The sequence below is a fragment of the Centruroides vittatus genome, unplaced genomic scaffold, assembly GCF_030686945.1.
Source record: "Centruroides vittatus isolate TY-2023 unplaced genomic scaffold, ASM3068694v2 contig_1246, whole genome shotgun sequence".
Taxonomy (NCBI): Eukaryota; Metazoa; Arthropoda; class Arachnida; order Scorpiones; family Buthidae; genus Centruroides; species Centruroides vittatus.
The window spans coordinates 398,673-423,433 of record NW_027120796.1 but is presented as its reverse complement, the minus strand read 5'-3'; the positions used below and the strand labels follow the sequence as shown (position 1 = coordinate 423,433).

The 24,761-nt window shown below is 29.2% G+C and overlaps 2 protein-coding genes across 2 annotated transcripts in view; one reads left to right on the top strand and one right to left on the bottom strand.

Annotated features, from left to right (window-relative positions):
• LOC136988223 (heat shock protein beta-1-like) overlaps positions 1-24,761 on the top strand; it is a 165,718-nt gene that overhangs the window by 95,025 nt on the left and 45,932 nt on the right. The window lies entirely within an intron of this gene.
• On the bottom strand, positions 5,778-19,818 carry LOC136988210 (embryonic protein UVS.2). Its single transcript, XM_067286054.1, has 3 exons — positions 19,352-19,818; positions 10,498-10,848; positions 5,778-6,023 (listed from the first exon to the last, which is right to left on the bottom strand). The coding sequence occupies exons 1-3, from the start codon at positions 19,791-19,793 to the stop codon at positions 5,791-5,793; spliced, it is 1,026 nt and encodes a 341-aa protein (XP_067142155.1). The 5' UTR covers positions 19,794-19,818; the 3' UTR covers positions 5,778-5,790.

Here is a 24,761-nt window from a genome sequence, read left to right as displayed (position 1 = left end):
GGGCGTAGGGAATTTATTGAATCTAATAACGGAGGTAATTATATTGAACTTTCTTATTTATTAAGTACGTCGTATAATCTATTAAAAATACATTTAAAGAAGTATACGGTTTTTACTGGCTTATCGAACAAAACGAATACGAACGGGCCCTGACGCGCAGTTAAATTGATTGCTCCCTGTACACCGTCGGGCTTCTTACAGAAACACAGCTTCCCTTATATGTGCATTTCCATGACGGCACCCTAACTGTGTACCAAATTTCACCACTTCAGATTCAGCGGTTTGCTCTGGGTGGTGATGAATCAATCAGTCAGTCAGGACAAGTAGTTTTATATATATAGATTGGCAAGTTCTAAGGTTTTGCTTCAGGCGCCGGAATTATTCGGAACGATTCTGGCTTTACCTCTTGGATCTGGCCAAACCTACAATGGGTATGATTAAAGATCCTCTTAGTGCCCATAGGCGAAAGAAATTAAAATATATTTTACGTGGTAACCATGCAATAGAATCAGTTATGAGATATCTATATCCCACGTGTTAACACCTTCCGTCCAGAGTTAGCGGATGGTGTCGGGTAAATTCCCCGAAGCGAACCTTCTCGGGACCCGAACGAGTCTCATCTTTCGCTTAGGGACAATCGTGGAACCAATCAGAATGGGCAAAAAGGAGAGAACGGAGATTTGATAATGATGACCTTGAAGCACTCGGCGGGAGACTCTCCGAGAAGTTTCGGAAGCAAGAAGACGTGTGTGTCAACGCACGGAGTCTTCCGTATTTGTGCCCATACAGGGAGCCTTGTCACCGACGCCAACCGACGATTCTCCTCACCTGCCGCTGCCCCGGGGCCCACCATCGAGCAACTATAGAGAAAACCATCTTCAACGCTCCGAACGTTCGAACATTTATTTGTTAAAAGAAACTTTGTACCATAGTGTAAGTTATTTCATGTTAAAATAAACTTTTTTTTTTTTTTTTTTTTTGTAAGGTACTTGTCATCTGTGTCTCCTCCGCCACACCCACACGCGAACGACCCTAGATCATTCTGACGATGGATTAACGATCCTCTCCTAAAAGTCAGCAAACTTACACTGGTGTCCGAGAAGTGGGATTTTAAGTCCCCAATCTCCACCAGGTCGGCGAGCTTACACTAATTCCGTTATCGAGATTAAGGAAGGACAGACAGACTGATAGCCGGACGAGAGTGGGAATTTATGTCTACAATGTTTTTTTTAATTGTAGCCAATGAATAAATCAAGAAATGCAGATGAGACGTTTGCAATATTTTTATATTTTGCATATTTCTCTCTCGAATTCTTCTTTAATCAACATGATTACTTATGGAAGATCAGCTCGTTTGTCTGCCTGGAACAGTCGTTCAAATCCTAATTAATTGTAGATAAAACGTTATAACTAAAAAAAAAAACTCTTGAAAAATCTATGATTAAAGTTTTCGAAATAAATTTACTTCTCCTGAATATGTAAATTCATAAATTTGTTTTATAAATAGCCTTAGCTTGATTCCCTTTAAAAAGATTTGTGTACTGTTTATTGATAGTACACAAATTTAGTAAATTATTGAAGCGATTTGAATTATTATAAAATCCATAAACGAGCTGTGTAGCTTTCCTGGCAAAATAATTTAAATTATGCGGTGCCATTTGTTATTATATTTTATTAAGAAAGCTTTTTATATTATTAATTATTACGAAATGGCAAAAACCTTAATTTTGAGTGCATAGATGGGTTTTATGAAAAATTATAAATGCTAATAATAAATAAAATCTCCATTAAGTCTGACACTACTGGAGTACTGGCACTACGGGTATCACACGACCCCCATTGTCCTCACGTCGTGTGTATCACATGATCCCCATTGTGCACCCATCCCCTCGATCTTTAATTACCAAAATTTAATAGCATCAATCCCCTAATAAGCAGACCTCCCTGCAAAAATTCAGCACATTAGCACAAATAACAAAAATACGATTTATTTTATTTAAAACTTGTCAAACTTATAAAACCTAACGAGAAATTATTTATTGTGATATGGACGCAATGCCGGGCTGCAATTTTAATCTATTTAATTTAAAATATATGCTCGCCACCTCAAATTAATAGTGGCTTGCCCCTGTACACCATACTTTTTATTTAACAATAGAGTCGTGCCATTAACTGCTTTCGGGGAAATACACTTGAAATGAAATAATGTAACTTCCGGTTTGTATTGGAAGTTCATATATAGTTAATCGGGTCTCCCACCCCTAAGGTTTGCATGTATGGTCTCGGATTTCACGTATCTAACTCTATTCTCGAGATTGAAGAAAGACAGACGGACATACGATAGCAGGAATTTATAGGTCTACAGTTTTTACAAATTGCACCACAGTGAAGTTTGTAAAATTTGTGCAAGGTCTGTTACAAGACAAGAGAGAGCGAGCCACTTATTTTTCTGAGGCCTCCAGGATATTGAAAAAAGTATAACAATATTTAAAAAATTCAATGTGTTGCTTTAGTTTCTTGGCAACATTTAAAACTACGTACGTGGCCGCCCTCTGTTATGATATTTTATTGTTAAAAACTTTTTATGTTTTTAATTATTATAAAATGCTGAAGAGCTTAATTTTGAGGATAGAGATGGATTTTATTAAAAAACTTGTAAATGCTAATAACGAGTAAAATCGTCATTAAGTCAGACCCTAATGGGGATATAAACGACCCCCTTTATCTCACTACTCTTTAAATAATAATATTTTACAAAAATGATGACTTTTTTCCAATAGAATACAGCGAATTATTATAATAACCGATTATCTGTAAGGTTCGGAAACCACCAGTGGCCAGGTGGATATTACCACTAAACACTACGGGTTCGCGCCTGGCCACGTGGATTTTTCCGGGTTTTCTTACGTGTATAACAACCTACATAGGGTCCAGTTTCTCATAATAAGACTTCCCTCCACACATGGGTCATTTGCTGACTCATATGACCCACGTGTCGCGTTGCTTTATATGAATAAAACCAAACTTTTTCGGAGTCCCAAAAACGTGAGGCCTGTACGAAATATCCCTTACATTTTTAGCCACCGGATACGATTCAGTTTTTACCAGTTCTCTAAGCCCCTCATTCCTTGGTAATTTGTATCGTCTTCTCTCTCGATGGCTCTAAATGTCGATTTCCAATCTTTCGAATTTTCTGTCAGAGCTCAGAATCCATTTTTATCACCTATTATTCAACTTAGCCATAAGATAAATCTAATTTTTTACTTTCTCAACTCTACATACAACTAATTTTAGATAATATTTCGACACTATTTTTTTCTATTCGATTAATTACATTATAAAAGCGCTACAACTCATCGTCCATTAAATTAACAAAGCAGTAGCAGCAGCAGCAACATTTTACCAAACCGGCCACAATTAATTAAATTGCGTGTAATGTAAAACTTTAAATTTCGAATAATAAAGATTACATTTCATAGTAAATTTATACGTAATTAAAAATATTATTTAATAATTTCGTAAAACGAAAAAAAAAGAAAAGAAAAGAAATACCTCTGTACCAAATTTCCTTCTTAGGTATTCTTGTTTACACTATAGCTTTTTCATGCAGCATATCGATCCCTTTGTCTATAGATCCGTTTCCAAATAACATCATGCAATACACAATTTATACATTATTTAAAGAATAAAAGGAAAATATTTTAAATTAATCTGACACTGTTACATCATTCTAAACTATAAATAAAATATTTTTAAAAACAAACAAATTATCCTCTTACACAAAAATACATCTAGACAATAAATATATTGTTTACTTTAAAATAATTACTACTCAGATATTCGGAACATCAACATTTTATTCATCAAATTGTTTATTTTATTTAATTTTTTTAATAATTTTTTTTGGATAATAATCACATAATTTAACCACAACTACAACATTAGAATTCTTTCTAAAGTACAATAGTACAGGGTAGATAAACAGTAGTGAAATTTATTTAATTTTATTTTAAGTATCTTACCTTAAATCTACATTATTATTATTATTTTTTTAATGTTTTATCCTTTAATCTAGACTTATTTAAACTTAAAATTTGTACATTAAAATTAGATTTAGTATCTATAAAAAGATTCTTCCTATTCTCGGGGTATCACTCTTAATAGATGGTGATACATAATATCGTATTCTTTGTATGTATGTATGTATATATGCGTGTATAATTTCTCCTCCAACTCAGGATTCCTATATTATATTTTAATCTAATTATAACTAATTACCTTCCGTTTAATAAACAAACGAGGATGGAATCGATAAACACGAAAGACAATCTAAAAAAGAGAGATTTGAAGTGATTTTTCTTGTTTTTTTTTGGACACGTTACACATCTTGACGGACTTTCAATGGATGGTTTGTGACGTAAGTAATAAATACACCAGTAGCCCCCAACGTTATCGATTGAAGGAGCGATTTTATCAATGCTTTTGATTGCAGATCATCGGCGAATATTGCCAAAATAACCCGAAAATCGGGAAAAATCGTCAGCGATTATCACGAATTAAAATAGGAAATTCATATTTTAATTAATAACCGCACGTAAACTCCAAGATAAAATTCAAAAATCTTACGATTTAACCCTTCTAAATTCAAGTTGGGAACTTCTGGTATATAGTGTATATATATATTTATATATATATATATATATATATATTTATTTATTTATTTATATTTATTATACAATAATTGTATATAAATATTTACGAAAATAAAATCTTAAAATCTAGATCAAATTAAATATATTTTCAAAGTATAAATTAAAAATATATGTATAGAATGAAACACGAAATTTTATTAAGAATTAATTTCCTTTTTTTAATACATTAATAACATTCTTTAGATAGTTTAATATGTAAATTTAATGCTAATGTATCATTTTTTTTTTTTTTGAATAATCTACACATATCCTAAGATGGTGTTAACCACATATCAGATTTTGGATAAATTCCAAGCATTTTGTATGGAATAAACTATGAAAGAACAAAGATTTCTACTTTAAAATACAAATCCTTAATAATAAAAATGCATACTGAAAGGGGGTAAGTATATTCTTCATCTATAAAAATGGAAGACAAATATTTTTACTTGAAATGAGTCTGTTAAAATGTTTTTTTTTTTTTCTTATTCTGTCATTTAAAAATCCACTTCATCTTTAACATTTTCTTAAATTCGACAAAAGAAATATTTAAAAATAAATTTCTTATATAAAAAAAATTGAATTATTATCTAAAAAAAATACAATTAAATATTTCCTATTTATGTGTTAAAAATGGAAGAATTTAGAATTGATTTTTTAATGGAAATGAATAAAATATCGAGAAAAAGTTTTAAATTCTTTAATAAATTTACTTTTTTTTTCTATTAAAAAAAAAATACTTTTTGATTTATTTAATTTATTAAAACGGGATTTAAAAATGATATTTCTAGAAAAAAAATTCAATTTTAGGGGAAAAAAAATTCCATTATTGTATGATAATTCTGTTAATCTGTAATTTTTTTTTAATAGAAAATGACAAGTGGAGGAATGTTAACACCTTCTTACGAATTATTATTATTATTTTTTTTTTTAAATTGTAAATGTCTTTTTATTATGTATTTTTTTTTTGTCTCGTGATATGAATATCAAGACGGTAGTAAAAGATAAATAATGTAAAAAGACAAATTTTGTGAAGTTTTTTTTTTGTTGTTGTGTCTTATATCAAACGGAAAAAAGGAGAGTGAATTTTTGTATTTTTCTAGTCTGTCGTTGTTAGGACAATTGTTGTGATATCCGAACCGCTTTCGGCTGACGTTACGTTGTCATTCGCTATTGTAATTGGCTCTTGTATACTGGTCCTCTTCTGTTGCGAAATAGGAGAAATGTCCGCGCATTCTTCTTGTGTAACTTCGAAGTGAAATCCGTCACGTGTTGTGACGTCGTCGCTGTGAAATCGGGCGATCAGGATGTCCCCAGAAAAATCCACGTCGACTGGAAAAAGTAAAAATTTAAAAATATATATATTTCATTATTTTTATTCCTTAAAAAAAAAAAAATTGATATTGTACGGGTGAATGGTCCTTTCCACTAATCTAGTACTTAGTTTCCGAGAAATCGTTACGAATAGACAGACAACCAGACGCCAAAATCAATAGAAAAATTTAAGTTTGTAATTCTCTTAACTTCGGAGAAATCGTGAGAATGGATGAACAGACAAACGTATGAAACAAATACAGTGAAACCTCTATTAACGGACATTTTTAAAATTGCCAGGCGGGTCATCTATTATATTTACCTCTAAATAGCGGACATACTTCACGGTCCCGACGGTGTCCGCTATTCGGAGGTTTATACTGTAAATATATATTGATTTAGTAACAACTTACTAAACTTATATGAAAAGTTGGGAGGAAAATATGATATAAAATCTAGATATTTCCTGTGATTTATCGTTTCAGACTGTTTCAAATTTCATTTTAAATGAAACAATTCCAAGTCGGATAATCTGACATTTCGGGGTATTGACGGATGTAGAAAGATTTACTGCAGTATGACAAATAATGAAGTACAATTCACAAGTGGTTACTATCTGGAGAGTTAGGTTCCATCAATTTAACGCTATAAATCTGTGCCCAGAACAATGAAGAATTTCCATTAGACTAAACATAAACCACGGAATAAAGTGGCTTAAATTCACGATTAATCAATCAAATAGAATCATTTGAATTTTACACAATATTTCTCATTACAATTCTCACTTCAACAGATGGTTAGACAGGAATTTTCTAAGCGGAAATTGCTTAAAAGGAGATTTATATATGCAAATCGGTGCGTATAAATCTTTAATTCAAACATTTACGTTTCCGAATGAATTCGGTACATTGCCAATCCAGTGCGGGATGTATTTCACAACGGGTAGTTCGCGAGCTAATTTTTCACTATTCCGGTAGGGGGTGAACGTTAAAGATTGAGAGACTTAAGTCTAGACTACGTAAAAATCGATTATTTCTTAATTTAATGCTTGTTAAAGTTTTAAATTGAATAATGTAATGAAAATGACGAAGGGTAGGAGTGGTTTTGTCATCAAATTTATTAAATTTTTTTTTTTTACTCTTTTATATATTCTTGTAAACCATCATAAATTCAAGTTAAGCAATTAAGAAATAATTACACTACACACTGTTATCTACTTAAAAACTATAATTATAAATCGATATTCCTAATTTTTATTGATTGCCAAAGTGAATATTCTGATAAGGGATTTAAAAAGGAAGAGGAAAATCCATCACAAAGTCATTATCGATAATTGGAGAGTTTAACGTTATACTTAACAATTCACGCTTCTATCCATTCTATCCGGGGCGAATTCTTATTATTTTATTTCTTTTTTTTTTAAATTTTAATAACATATAAAAATTATAGTGCAATTTAATATCCTAAAAACGATTATTCTGAATATTTAACAACGCTCTAGAGTTTACAAATATTGATTTGTTCTGAGAAGAGCCGCGTGGTAATGTTTTTCCAAGCCAACTTTTACTACTCTCACAAGGCAATATAATTAGGAATTACTTTAAAAGGCGATCTCGCATAACCTCGCATGGTAGATAAAGTCTTAAATTAGGTGAAATTATCTCTTCTGTTTTCATTTAAAACAGATAATGGCCCAGAAAGCATTATTTGTACCCGCTACAACCTTTCAGCCTGGCTTCAATTAATCCCTATTTAGTTTCCATTTATTTAACTTTTGCTTCGGTTTTCCTCCCCCTTTCTCTGCCCCCACGAATCGATTTTTATAAGGAACACGTTGCACTCTCCCATGTCTTTTTTCCCTTATTCATTCATTCTAAATCCATATCTTTATTATTTCTCTAAACTTTGCTCAAATTACCTTCATTCCTCTTATTTTTAAATCGATAGAAAGCGAGGTCAACAAATCTATATATATATATATATATAAAGAATTTTTAAACGATGAAAATTTTAATAGTTTTCAAAAATTCCACTTTGGAACCAGTAAAATATATATTAATAATATAAACGTTTTAGAGGTTAATTTATAATAAATTACAGTTCTTGTGTGTTTATTATGGTTATTAAAGGTAAACCTGCCGTAAATGGAAGATGAATAAGACGAAAACCTGTCTAAACGGAAATAATTCTTCGAAGAGGAGCGATTTTCTATGTTAAAAAAAAAACCTGTTCAAAGCGGAAAAAATATTGTTAAGTGTTCGTTCCGCTTTACGCAGGTTTTAAAAGTAATTTCGAATCTATTTTTATATGTAATAACTAAAAATAAATATAAAAATAATATTTTAAACTTTTAATAAATTAAGAACTTTTGTATTTTTTTTTTTTTTTATAAAATTATATTAATAAATTTATTTAAAATGAAGATAAAATATGTAAACAAATATTATTATTAAATTACGATAATAATTTTTTTTCTATATTTTTTCCTCTTTAATTGGATTAACTAAATTATTTTTCAATTATTTATCCTAAATAAATAAATAAATTAATTAATTAATTAATTAAAACAACTCAAATTATTCCAGGAAGCTTACTTAAGTCTATTTTATTTACTAATTTAATAAACAAATAAAACGAATAGTTCTTTAATAATAATAATAATACAATAAACCTCCAATAACGACAACCTGTAAACAGCGAACATTTCTTGTAAACAAAAATGCATATAAAAATGGTCTTTGTTTGGAGGTTATTTTATATGCATTCTTGTTTAAAAATGCATACAGAATCAAACGACCGTTTTATATGTCCCCGTCGTCGGTGTCCGTTGTTCACAGGTTTTGGCCTAATATTAATTCTTAATGTTTTAAAATTACTTTTCTAGTAATTCAAAAAATATTACAGTCAAAACCTGTAAACAGCGGACACCGAATGGAGCATAAAAATGACCTTTATTTGGAGGATATATGGATAAAAATGACCTTTATATGGAGGATGCATATAAAACTTAATATATTCATTGTAATATGATTTAAACATTTTCTCTACCGAAGTTCACAACTGGAAGGAGGGGGAAAGCGAAATTATTTAAGAAAAATAAAAGAAAATAAAATAAATTTCTTACGTGTAAACCGAGAAATGTATAATTAATTATATATAAAAATTCCATTTATAAAAAAACACATTACGGACAGGGGAAGGAGGAAATGAATTATATTGCAGCCAGCACATATCATTCAAGCGTGTAATACACCAGCCATTTTAAATTCCAGCGTTGGTTACTTAAAATGAATGAATGAGATTACAAACTCATTCATAACACGTCAGTCACGGAATTACTCTTCACTGGAGAATAATAATTGCTAGTAAACGTGGTAAAAGCAATTTCCAAAACTTTTAAACATAATTTTCCGACCAACATCACAGTCTCCAATTTCATTATTAACGTTACAGATGAATGTCTTAATATATACATACATATATAAATTGTTTGTATCGTCTATGAAATATGTTAAACAAATTGAAATTTTATAAATAGAATTAGTATAAATTCCTTTATATATATATATAATCTTCATAAATTACTGTTTCTATGGGAAACTGTCCCTTACTCAGGCCGGAATCACGACCAATTATCAGTTTTGTGGCTTTTATCTACTCGGTTACCGGTGAGCCCTTGTATATATTAACGAGTTTATAGTATAATAGTAATGTTGTATTAGAAATATAATTATACATTATAAAATAAACCGAGAAAATAATTTATTTTTGTAAGTTAATAATTAAATTGTAATTGTATCTTAAGGTCTTAAAGTTGTGGTGTTAGGTGGCATAGAAATTAAGACTCCAAAATTCGAAAATTATTCAAGTTCTTCAGGAGTAACTGAGTGAAAGTTGCCACGAATTCGGATTAAATAAGCAGAATAATTATATTTTTTTAACAGGATTTTTCATAGCTTACAAGGTACGAGAACTTCAGACACTTTTAATGGTATGGGTGATAAACGTAAGAATCTGCTTTAAATAAAAATTTTAATACCTCGAAATGTATCTAAAAACAATAAAAAGACGTTATATTATCGTTTTAGGAAGTTAACAAGGGAGGTAATAGGCTATTAATGCGGAAGTTTGATACATAAAAATTTAAATTATTTAAATTTGAAATCGATTCATTGTTATAAAAATATTTTAAAAGTGATTTTAATGTTTAAAAGTCTACGGAAAGGATGCGAATATCACGAAATTTTCTGAATAATTTCAATTTTACTATAAAAATAAATAATAGAGAAGTTTATTCTTAACTTTTTTCCAAGAAAATTTCAATAAAAACGCTTAGAGGATAGAAAAAAAAGACATGCAATATGAAATTATCGACGGGTCTATTCATTGGAACGCTTTTCATTATTGAATTTAACGTGTCGAGTGCTGTTGATAAATCAATTTCGAATATGTAAAAAATAAAAAAAGAAGAAAAATGAGAAAAAATTCTTACCAATTTGTCCTTCTAAAAGAATACCGCACAATCTGTCGCCATTGACTTCAAAATAGTCAGCTTCGCATCTTTCTCCATCTTCGACGTCAAACGATCTTACCTCGAATTTCAATCTGCACACGTTCGGATTATTTTTCAGTATGGTGTAGATGCAATTTTGTCTGTTGTCGTAAGAAAATGGAAATTTTGGACTCTTCATGTCGAATTGAGTTTCTGTGAAGTTCTTGTCGCATGCGGGAGAAGGGCATTCTTGTTGCACGACCGTAACCATAAATCCGACTCCAGATGTGACGTTATCTGAGTGGAACGTCATCACTATCTTTTCATCCGCTTCGGAAAATTGGACTGTACCTGAAAAATAAATTTTGTAACGAGAATTGCATATAGAATACCCGATTTTAGAGGAATAATTACGATGGTCTCTTCCGTCAATATTGAGCCCTCATTGGGTTGAAAGTTGAAATAATTGTAAACCTATAAATTCCTTAATCTCGAGAACGGTGTTAGATAGATGAAATTCCAAACCAGATGTGGAAAGGTTGGGAGCAGGAGTCCCCGATTAACTATATACGAACTTCCGATCTAAACTGGAAGTCACGTGAATTTAATTTAAAAATTTTCCCCAGAACGGAGTTACATAGATTACCCAGCACGACTCTGTTGTTGTCAGGGAAAGTATGATGTACAGGGGCAAGATACTATTAATTTTAAATCGAGAGCATATATTTTAAATTAAATAAATGAAAAATATGATTAAAAAATTGCAACCTGGCATTGTGAAGATGTCATAATAATTTTAGGGGATTTTTTTCAAGGTAGACAATGCGTTCCATGGTTTAGGGTGTAAGTATATATCTCAATCCCTTTTACGATTATAACTTTGTGGAATTTTTTTACTCAATCCAGGAAGAAAGTGTGCCGTTCTTCCCCTCTGAGGACACCCACGTATGGAAGTTAGATTGATGAAATCATTTTAAAATAATCCCATTCGGAATCTTCATCCACAACTTAAAATTTCTATAAAATTCACGTCTCCAAATTGATACATTCTATTCTATAAACAATCTTCCACGGTGAACTTTTTAAAGATTTTCATAAGAAACTTACAATTATCGAGAAAAGTTTCCGATGAAGGACCTTAATTGTTAATTTAATAAATCTTATTGTTGATGACGAAAATTGTTCTATTTTAATTTCTTAAACATCTGTACAGTTTTTAAGGAACTTTTCTTAATAAATTTCTCAAAAAACTGTATAGATGATTAAGGAAATTTTTCGTCATTAACAACAAGGTTTATTAAATTAAGAATTAAGAACCTTTATTACAACTTTCCTCAATGATCGTAAGCGTATTAAGAAAAGTCCCCAGTGAAAGTTCTTAATTCAATAAACGATTAACGATTGAAAAATTTTCCCTCTAACTTCCTTAACCATCTACACAGTTTTTTTTTTCAAAGGATCACCCTCAGTAATTATTTTATTGAGGAAATTTTCTGAAGAATTTTATAGATTTCCTCAATAAACATCTTAAAAATACACTTGTTAAGTTCTAGAATAATGAAATATTACAATATCCATCGTATATAATTTATAGATGCGAATTCTTGAAGTTAATTGAAGAAAATTCTTGAAATCCACATTAATTTTACTTAAGCCGCTTAACAAGGAGCGATTTATTGTAATATTTTTATTCGAGATTTGAATAAAAATCCATAAACAAGAATTAGCATACGTGTACATTGTATTGTCCTCCATTTTTTCCTCACTTTCTAACACGATAAGCGGTCATTGAAAATGCAGTTTTAACAAAATTCAACTTGAATTTATATCCGCTTTCGTGCCATATGTGGGACAATAAAAATCGCGCGGCGTAAACCGCGATCGAATAATATGTAAATTTATGTAAAAATCAACCGAAACTTAGAAAAATGTTTCCTTTAATTCTGTATTAAATATGAAATATGAATTTTGAGCAATCAAATAAACTATTTTATAACATGTAAATAATTCAGAAGTATTAACGAGGTGATGACACACACACACAACGTATTCTATATCAGATAAATTTAATAAAAATAAAATAAATAATCCTATTTAAATTCAAACTTGGGAGAAGTCTCGTGTTTAAATTTAATGTATATATGTATTTTCTCCCATAGAAAATGATGAAACGTATGTTTAACAATAACAGACACTAATCACTTATATATTAAATTGCCTTATGGTACAATGTCGAAAGAGGGAAAGAGAATTTTAATGCTCTCAATTAAATATTCGTTAAGTTTACTTAAACTGAATGTTAAATAATTTTATTAACACGTAATCTAATGGTTTATTTAATACCATAATTACTAAAAATATTTTAAATTATTAAGTGATCACGAAGCGAACTTTAATATACTTCAGCATTGATTTTGCTTAAAATTTTTCATAATTTTAAACGAAAAATTCTTGATAAAATATGGTAAATAAAAAGATCTGACGTTTTTCTTATGTAAAAATACTAAATCTTAAGGTTAATTCATTGATTTAAATCAGGGTATGTTTACGGAATCAACCACAAAATGTAAATCAACAAAGAACGTACGAATAAATCATGATTTTCGAGTCATGTATCACTTTAGAATATAAATTTTAAACATATTTTTCAGAATAAATTTCATAAACGTGAAATCCATTCTAGCACCATTTAAAACTTAAAGCAAAACGGTCGACTATCAATAACGCAGGAAGTAATTTCTTACATTATAAATTTGCAAGTAATTCGTAAATTATACAAATTTTAAAGCTTTATTTATGTATTGTTAGTGAATTCAAGGACTAGTCATAACGTAGAGAAAACGTTAATTTTATATAATAGGACCGTTGTTTGTTTTTTTTTTCTAAGTTCTTCCATTCTCGAGATAACTGGTATACTTCATAACGGGGAATGGCATCTTAAGAGGATTGCCTTCGTAATGTAATCATAATAAGACAATTCTAGGTAGAAGGACATAAATACAACTTTATTGCATATTTTGCTTCATAAGTATTTGCTATTTTAGTGCTGTAATTCTATTTTTGCATACAGTAAAATAGGGGGAAATATTTTCAAAAATTAATTTGCTCGATGCTTTCGTTAAATTTATGTAAACATTTATACGTTGGCTACATTAAAATAATTTATTTATATTCTTAAATTGTTGAACATAATAAATTATAAACATACTTCACGTTTGCGCCCATTGCGTGAGCCCATTGTTGGGGATCTTCAGGGAGTGGGGATTGATGAGGTTGGATTGGGAGAGGGAGATAAAAAAGATGGTCTCTGTAAGTAAAATGTATTCTTATTGATCGAGTATTTACAATAAAGAAGCCACAAAATACTATAAATTGCAAGTGCTTAAGAGTAGGTGGGCTTTAAGAGTGGTTGGAGGACAGTAATTTTTCTAGAGTGTCGAAGAATATTGGTGCAAACTTAGATGCGGATACGTTAAACGGTATGGAACCCTTCAACCAGTGGCGCGTTATAGCCTCGTGTGGCCCATGCGAATTTGAATTAGTAGTCCCGTGTAATGTGGACTTAAGGCATTTTTCTTCGGAGGAAAGTTTTGGAGGAAATATTTTCTTACAAAAAAATTAGTTTGGTGCCTCCTTCCAACAGGGGCCCCTAAACCAAATTTTGTGCAATTCTTCTTTTTTGCCCATAGGATAACGATATCGCGCCGCAGCCTTTACCTACTATATAGAAATACATATTTTGATTTTAATTGCTTCTTGTTCTCTCTTCGGGAGCAAGCACAAAATTTCCACGTAAAACTAATCAGAAAAAACACTTTTTGATTTCTTCCTACATCTCTGCAGTGTTCACTGGATCTTGGCTGCTCATAGTATTATTTTGCTACTTCATTGCTTTATCAAAAAGTGTTCTACAGAGCAATTTTGTGCTTATTCCCAAAGAACCTATTGTGACTTTTATAAATATAGATGTAAAAAAAATGAAGATATTAATGTTGAATATAAATAATTATAATACTAAATCTTTAGAATTGATTTATTTATATCTAAGTTAAATATTTATTTTAAGAAATTAATTATTTATGTAACTTGCGCCTAGGAAAAGTAACAAATTTCCCAAACGTTTAGCAAATTTAGCAAGACGTTCGGCTCTGAGACCGTGTAATTCTATATCGTGCCAGAAGCAATATCTACATTCCTTCCATTTTGAAATATATAAATTCTTCCAAATTCCCTTCAACACCATTCTGGGATTTTGACTCTTGAAGGGTTAATACCAAAGAGGTTTGCACAAAATATAACTAAAAGTAACAATTTATTGCCTACTTGAACTTCTGAAATTTTTAATATAAAATCGTGTGCATTGCTTAAAAAATTTGAAAAAAAAGTAAGATTTAATTCGAGCATTAACAATCTTTTAAGCATAATTTATTAGACTGGACCAAATTAGATCAATTGATTAAATTGGAAATTGTATTTTCCAAGCATGGAGGAGGGAAAAGAAATTGATTTACGCTTCGTCTAAAAAATATAAAATTGTGGAACTTGTGGAATTCCCTAGACATATGGCCCTATAAAATGGATGGCTGTAAAGGAGTTTTAATGTCATCCATTTTATGATCAACTGCGCGATGGTACCATGTTATGTACTCGTGATCAACGATTACCGGGCAAAAATATATCTTAATAACGTCAAAATTCGCCATCTCGTTAATGAAAATTGTCAGAGAATTGTGTGATCTTTTAATAATAACGAGCAAAAATTATTTATGCCGGTATGAAATTTTTTTCATCATATTTTTAATTTATTTAATTTATAAAATATACGCTCTCGATCTCGAATTATTAGTAACTTACCCCTGTAAATCATACTTTTTCTGATAACAGCAGAGTCGTGCAGGTTATCTATGAAACTCCGTTCTGTGGAAAATCTTGTTGAATTGAAATCACGTGACTTCCGTCTAGACAGGAATATAAAGTCACTTGATTTCAATTCAAAAATTTCGAAAATATACGAATTCAAATTTGTATATAATTAATCAGGACCTCCTTCCCCTAAGAATTTCATATATATAGTCTCGACTTTTATATATTTAACACTCTTCTGGAGATTAATGAAAGACGGCCAGACAGACGGACGATAGTGAAAATTTATAGGTCTACAATTTTTTTTTAATTGCAACTTAACGAATTATATCCTAATTGTTATTTTTTTTTTTTTTTTACTGTAAACTTCACGATTTATGACAAAAGTTTAATTAAAATATATCTTAAATTTCCCGGAGATGTTGTATAAATCGATTCTGTATATAACGAGAATAAAATAAGAATTTTCCGAAAAGAAAAAAAAAAAGATATCAAATAAAATAGAATTTGTTAAACTTCTTAAACTAATCCACGGATCGGATTACAAAATGGAAGTGGAATTGATTTTTCCGTTAAAATTAATACATAGGGTTGTATGTAAGACAAAAATAAGCTAAAATATAAATATATATTAAGATATTTCTTATTTATCCGATAATAAAGGTACATGTACATAGTATCGAATTCCTATCAAGTATCAGAGTTGAAGACGATCGTTTCGCTAAAATTGTAATTAGTGCACGCGCTGTATTATGCAAATACACAAATGTTCCATTAATTGTGATAATTAGTAATAAACTACATAATTAAACCGGAAAAAAATAAATATATTGGTATTTTTAATGCCAAAATTTTTATATTTTCTCGAATTTTAAACCTGTCCATAACGGAACTTGTCCAAACGGAAAAAAATCGTCAAAACTGAGCGCTTTTCTACGTTAAAATCCCAGTTTACACAGGTTTTACTGTACTTTCTTTTTTAAATAAATAAGCGAAACATCTTGTTTAGTTTAAAAAATAAATTTAAATAATAATAATAAAATATATAAATTATTTTTTAAATAAATTTACTGGAGAAATTATTATTTACTAAGGAATATTTTTCTGGGAACAATTTTCTTTCTTGAGATTTTGAATCGATGCAGCAGCAAATTATTTTCTCGTTACAGCATCTGTGTGAATTTGTCGATCTCATTATAACTTATTTTGTTTTGTTATAAGTCAATCAAAAATGGCCTCCCCTGTTAACGTTACGAGAAAAATCGGCTTAAATTCTGTTGAGTATCTAATTTTGGAATCCCATTTTGATCTTCTAACAACAGTTTTTACTGGTTCTTACGTGATGACGTGTGCATTTTACCACTGAAAATGATGGCTTAACATGCTCTTTAACTGAATTCGTACCTCAAAATACTGTTTAAACGAATGATATTTTACGAATTTGAATAATATTACAACTATTTTCTCCTTACACGTAGAATTTGTACCGGAAATAATGTCAAAAATCTTTAAATTTTAACCAATTAAACAAACTGGACCTATCTTTAACCTCACTAATGTAGCAGCATTTAATAAAAAAATTTTTTGTATGAATTAATATTTAATACGACAAAATATTTTAAAAGTTATACAGTAAAACCTGTCTAAAACGGAAAAATTCTTCGAAACGTAGCGAGTTTCTATGTTTAAAAAAAATCTGTTCAAAACGGAAACTTTCCAAAGTAGAAACGATATTCGGTATCGTGCGATTCCGGCTTACACAGGTTTTGGTTTTACTGTGTACGAATTTTTAGGAGTTTTGATAAAAAGTTTCGTTCAGTTATCGTTTAAACATAAACAAATGATATACAGTAAAACCTGTCCTAAACGGAACCCGAATAAAACGTGTCTAAACGGGGAAAATCCTTCGAAACACAGCGACTTTCTAAGTTTAAAAACGGAAACCTGCCAAACCCGGAAAAATATACGATTACGTTTTACGCAGGTTTTACTGTATTCAAAAAACGGGTTATTTATATCTTTATACACTTTTTCAGACAAATATTTTAGCATAATTATGGAATAATAAGAATTTCAAAATATTAAAGAAAAGTTTGGATAACATTCAAATTTATATATATATATATTCCCATTGGAAAGTTGGAGTGAATGGAAGAAAAGTGCACTTTTAACATAGGAAGGGGGAAAAAGAAGGTAGTGAAAAAATTCTATTACTTTTTGGCAATTCTTCTTCAATGCTTTTCTTTTGAAGAGCATAAGAAATGTTTGCGAAGTAACTTTTGTCGTTTGCTTCATTTATTGATAGAAGATGAAAGTGTGGATGATGCGTGAAAAACTCTCTTCAACTACTAGAATTTTCGAGTTGAAGTTATGATGATAAAATCCCATATAAAAATATAAAAAATATAAACTTTTTTTCCATTATATAAACTTATAAACAACAATAATCCCCCGAAAAAATATATCCTTAAATAATTAATAAAAAAAGAAATTTTTGTCTTTGATTTTGGAGATTGTCCAGAATTTTCAATAATTAAGGAGAAGAAAAATAAAGTTAAATTATTATTATTATTATTATATTTAAAGTTTTGGCAAGGGAATTTATTTGTAATAATGTATTTTATTAGAAAAGAAAATATTTAGCGTTTTATTTATTTTATTTTATTCTATTTTAGTAGGAAATTACAGCGAGATTATCATCCTAGCTTCTTACTTCATCTCTTAAACATAATGTTTCACTCTTGTTTGATTAAATAATAAATGTTTTCATATATTTATTATTTTTTCTTACTTGTGTACTAATCTAATTTATACTTACTCTCTCCTATTTTTTTATGGATTAGATATATTACCGACTGTCAGATATTCGGATGTACTGTATTATTTTTTATTTATCGTGTTGTAAATTCTGTTTCCTTTAAGGATTATGGCTCCTTGTAATTATTTTATCGATGCATTTGCATCAAAAAACATGTCATTTTTCTCGATTAATTCCAAAGAAATAATCCTACAATCTTCATCAATATTGTAGTAGGGCTTGCTCACAGGTAGCTTTTTCGGCCCCTCCGCTCGGCGGGCGCAATATCTGTAACTCTTTGTCGACTATTAATTATTTGTAAAATTATATGATATTTTCTATTATTTTTGGGCTCCCTAATAACTTTTTTTTGGATGCCCGGGTATGGCACACTTTAGTGTAGAAATTCATAAGTATCGATTCCAATCAATTCTGATTGAACGTCATTAATGGAATACTTATCTGTATTCAAAGCGTTAAAGATGGCGAATTCTATGGTTTAATATTTGGCAGAAGAATCTTTCAGACGTTATACATGGCATTGAAAGAAATTAATTACAAACGAGCAAAAATTATTGCGACATCGTCGCAATGCCAGGCTGAAAATTTTAATTTATTTAATTTAAAATATATGCTCGCGATCTCTAGTGTAGTTGCCCCTGTACATCATACTTTTCCTGGTAACAACAGAGCCTTGCCGTCATCTATGTAACTCCGTTCGGGGGAGATTTTTTTGAATTGAAATCACGTGACTTCCGGTCCATATCGGAAGTTCGTACATAGTTAATCGGGACCTCCTCCCATTATCTTTCCATATCTGGTCTCGACTTTTATGTATCTAACACCGTTCTCGGGATTAAGGGAATTTATAGGTCTTATAAATTCACTTAATATATAGGTCCAATAAAATTGTGGCCCAATAAAGTTGTTATTGAATATATGTGTACAGTTAACACAATGATTTATCAATTAGAAGTGAGATTTTTCCGGAATAATTCTAAAATTAGTAACAAGGAGAATATTGATCCAAGTGGAGGAACTACTTAAACAGTTTTGTGACTTAAGAATGGGAAGAGGAAGAAGATGATGATGATGATTTGGAGTGGGAAGAATGGAAGAGAGGTGGGAAAAAAGTTAGAGATTGGGTTAATGCCGTTTGCACGAGTGACATTAGAGTAAATTAAATGAACTTACGTGTAAATCCAATGGGTTGAGACCCGCATATTCTCTCTCCTTCAATCGAAAGATAATCTTTATCGCAGTTTTCGCTTCTCTGCAGATCGAAGACGTTGAATAAAAAAGTAACTGAGCAAGTATTCTCTGATTGTCTTTTAATAACGTATTTGCAATCGATATTAGGATTGTAAGGATTAGGAAATGCGCTACTTTTGATGACGGTTAATCGGCGTTGGGTAGTTAATTCGCATGCAGTCAATGTCACCGCCGGAATGGGAGTAGCTGGATCATTGGCAGTTGCTTCCGCTATCTGGCTTCCGTTAACTGAATTATCTTCCTCTTCAGAAACGTGGTAGTCGTTCGAGCTGTGAATTTCTTCCGTTGTGTTTTCTAGGCCGCGGATTCCACATACCGTTGCTAAGACCAACATCAACGTGAAAGACGACATCTTGCTTAGCATCCTTTCAATTATCGATCAAAAATCCGCAGCGCCACCTAGTTTTCTTTATACACGTGACGTCACGCCTTAGAAACATTTTTGGATTTTTTTATTTTATTTAAAGTTCGTCTGTTTTATATTATTCGTGACGTCATATTTTAATTTTCGAATTTAAAGTTCGTCTGTTTTATATTATTCGTGACGTCATATTTTTATTTTCGAATTTAAAGTTCGTCTGTTTTATATTATTCGTGACGTCATATTTTAATTTTCGAATTTAAAGTTCGTCTGTTTTATATTATTCGTGACGTCATATTTTAATTTTCGAATTTAAAGTTCGTCTGTTTTATATTATTCGTGACGTCATATTTTTATTTTCGAATTTATTTTTGTTTTTTTTTTAATATTATAGTAACTTTTTCTACGAAAATGTGTATTTAAATATTATTTTCTTGAATTAATTAAAATTTATTGACTCGATTTAATTAAATTACGTTCTGAAAATTGTACCTTTATTTTTTAATTAGTTGCAATAAAAAATTTGTGCAGTTCATTATTATTGCCATTTTGCTTCGATTTTTAACTTGAAAATTAATAAATAAATGTAAAAATAATTTTTGTTTTAAACAAAATTCTTTTCTCTGTTAGGCAAATGAAAACGTAAACGATATTTTCTCTCCAACTGGTAGATCGCGAACTCCTATTTTCCTCCTTTTCTGATGGTATCGAAAGAATCCAACATGATAAATTTTTTTAAAAAATAATTAATTTATATATTTTAAGAAAGGATTAAAACATTATTTTGCAAGTTAAATCATTCAAACCTCTAAATAACGCAAAAAGAGTGGCCGTTGTTAAGAAGAGGCCGTTATTGCAGGTTCGATATTATACGATAGGAAGATATTATATACATGTAAAATAAGAAATTAATATATTAAATGTAATTTATTCTGTTATAAAATATAAAATCATTTTATTTATTTATATTAATAACTACAATAAATTTCAGTATTAATTCCTATTAGCGAATGATGTATTATTAGTTTTTTTTTCAATAAAATTAATTTATTTAACGTACGTAAAATATCATTTATACAAGTAAATTTTAGAGGAATTTTTTTTTAATTTTACAAATAAAATAAACAATTTTTTTTATATTAATTTTATAATTCAAATAACCATTAAAATCGAAAATAATCTGAAAGTAAATTAAACAATTTTTAATGTGAAAATTCTTATGACAAGTTGAAGTTAAGTAATTAAAAAAGTATTATTTATTGGGCTTCAATTTTCAAATTGCATTCCTATAGCTTTCCATATTCGTCCGTCTGTCTGTTCGTCCTTCCTTATCTAATCTCGAGAACTGAGTTAGATGAAAACCGATAGCAGATATGGAAAGCTTAAGGGCCTATATACGAAATTCCAGTCTGGACCGGAAGTCACGTGATTTCAATTCAAAATTTTCCGACTACGTAGTGAGATAGATGACCGAGATTACTAGATTGTTATCAGGAGAAGTATGATCTAAAGGAGACCAGATAGGGGCTGGAGACCCCGATGACCTATATAGGGACTTCCGGTGTAAACCGGAAGTCACGTGATTTAAAAAAAATTAAAATACGATTACAAATGTCAGCCCGACATTGTGACGTCGTCACAATAAGTAATTGCTGTTTTGTATTTATTTTATAAGGACTTAAAACTGGTTAAAAGTGTTTCGTTTATTTTCTATTATGAAAGAATCTTTAGGCTTTTGTAAAGTGCTTTATATCAATAAGAAAATTTGGCATTCCGCCATCTAATGATGATACACATTACCATTGTAAATATTATTTTTACCGGGTCGTTCTTTAAATAATAAGAAAATCTTATATCAATATTTTAATAAATACATTTTCATTTTATTAAAATAACTAAAATAAAAAACAAGGAATAAAAAAAAAATAATAATAATAATACAAAATTAAACTTTTCTTAACCTCTCCTCTCCTCTAATCTTATTAAATGAAAGCATTATTGAATTCGGTGTTTACTTTTGTTTAATGTTATTTTTAAATTATTAAAATATAATTTTTTTTCTATTTTCTTAAATATTTTTAATAATATTTATTTAAGGTTATTTGAAATAAATCAAGATTTTTCTTAAAAAAAAAAATAATAAATTTGTAAATTTGAAATCTTCAAATTTTTTTTTATTTAATTTTTTTAATGTTTTTAAGTTTAAAAAAATATTCTTATTTATTCAAAAAATTGATATTATTTTGCATAAAAATGTTAAATTTCTACTTATATTTTGTAAATTTTTTAATTAATTAATTAATTAATTAAATTTACAAAATAATGTATCTATAATTCAAATTTAAATTATAAATTTTTTTAAAACCTGTCTAAAACGGAACCTGAATTAGACGGAAACTTGCTTAAACGGAAAATATTCTTCGAAACGGAGCGATTTTCTATGCTAAAAAGTTGGAAACCTGCCGAACAGGGAAAATATTCGGTATCGTGTGATTCCGGTTTACACAAGTTTTACTATATTTAATACCAATTATTATTTTTTAATAGAAAATTTTGTATTTTTACAAGTATATTTACAGTATAATCAAGTATAAATAGTAAAACCTGTCTAAAACGGAACCTAGATAAAAATGGAAAATTCTTTAAAACGGAGCAATTTAATATGTTAAAAAAGAACCTGTTAAAAATGGAAACGGAAACGGAAACGGAAACCTGTTAAATCTGGAAAAAATTAAGTACCATGCGACCCGGTTTACACAAGTTTTACTGTATTTTGTACTTTTACAAAAATGAAACACAGTATAATATAGTTTATACGGTAGAACCTGTTCAAAACGGAATCTTGCCAAATTAGGTACCGTACGATTCCGGTTTACACAGGTTTTACTGTACTAAAAAGAAAATAAAGACAATTATACAAATGAGAAAACAGATTTATTTATTAATAAAATTTAAATTAAAATAATTATTAAAATGCTTATTTTTAATTTTATATTAATATAAATTACAATTAATATATTAATTTTAAAATTATTTTTTATATAAAATTATTTTCTGTAAGATGCTTTCGCTTTAATTAAATGTTTTTATAAAATAAAGTCATAATCAAAAGAAAAAAAAATTGAAAACTTTAATTAAAATTTGTAGAGGATTGTATGAAGATTTAACGAAAAAAATCTACTTCATAACTTCTTAAAAATTTAATGAAATCTTGATAAGAAGTTTAATAATTAAAATATAACATTCTTTCACAGACATAACATAAAGAAAAATATACTGTAATTGCTTGTAAAAATACAAAATTTTCTATTTAAAAAAATAACGATAATTGCTATTAAATACAGTGAAACCTGCGTAAGCCGGAACAGGTATCGAATATTTTTTCAGTCTTGCCGGTTTTCGTTTTAAACAGATTTTTTTTTAACAGAAAATCGCTCCGTTCCGAACAATTTAGACAAGTTTCCGTTTATTTAGGTTCCGTTTTGTACAGGTTTTATTGTACTTACTGCATTACACTGTAAATACGCTGTATTCGTTCGTAAAAATACAAAGTTTTGTATTAAAAAATAATGATAATTCCTATTAAATACAGTAAAACCTGCGTATGCCGGAATGGCACAGTACTGAAAATTTTTCCAGTCTGGCAGGTTTTCGTTTTAAACAGGTTTTTTTAAAACAAAGACCCGAATAATTTTACCATTTAAGGCAGGTTTTGGTTCCGTTTGAACAGGTTTTACTGTATTAATGTTAAAATTATAACGAGAACATACGCTAAAAAATAATAAAATATTTTAAACGATGAATTGAACAGTGAATATTTTTAAATAAATTATTAAAAAGTTGAAAGAATTGTAAGTATTTTAATAATGATATATTTATTATTTACATTCCGGATGAAATATTAGATAAATAAACACTTCAGACTGCTAATGGAGGACTGCGAACCATTTATCACAATAAAAATACATACAAATTTAAAAACCTGATAATTAATTGAAATACTTTTTGAATTTTAAATGCGAGTGAGTAATGTTTTATTTTATGATTAATTAACCTGCGTAAGCCGGAACTGTACGGCACAGGATAGTTTTTACGGTATGGCAGGTTATTATTATTATTATTATTATTATTATTATTTTAAACATAGAAAGTATCTTCTATCCGAAGAATTTTCCCGTTTAGGCAGGTTCCCGTTTAGCTCGGGTCCGTTTTGAATAGGTTTTACTGTACATAAATAATCTCAAATTTAATTACTATCACCAAATAACTTTCGATAAGAAGAGTTAAAATATAAGAGCTAAAAATATAATAAAAATGTAAAAAGTTAATGAAGAAGAAAGTTTTTTTTTTTTTTTTTTTTACATAAACGAAAGCATTTGTTGGCCAGAAAACGGTCTTCGCTTCCATAAAAACTTTGTTTTCAGGTTAAGGCACTTACTAAAATTGAAGCAATGTTACATAAAGAAAAAGTAAAGAAAAATTTATATGTTGGAAAATATACTAATGTCATTTATGTTCAAACAATCTTTAGCTTCAGGCCGTTCAAATGGGATTAAAAAGTTAAAAAATAAAAGAAAAAAAAATCGGACAAGTAAATTTTTATAACCATTTTGCTTTTAATACTCTTTCAATCTATAAAAAAAAAATTAAATTTTTTTATTTTTTATTTTCTTAAAGTATAAAAACGCTTTAAAAACGTTTGATTCTTTCATAAGCATTTAAAATTCGATGGCATAAAGTAGCGATAATGTACGGTAAAACCTGTGTAAACCGGTCGCGCCGTTTACACAGGTTACGTCTTTTCCGTTTTGGATAGGATTTTTAACGTAGAAATTCGATCCGTTCTGAACAATGTTTTTCCACTTAAGCGGGTCCGTTTTAGACAGGTTTTATTGTATATGATCGTTTATTCAGTTTTTTATTTATTTTCTAAAAAAAATAATAATTTTATTAATTTAATTTATTACTTTA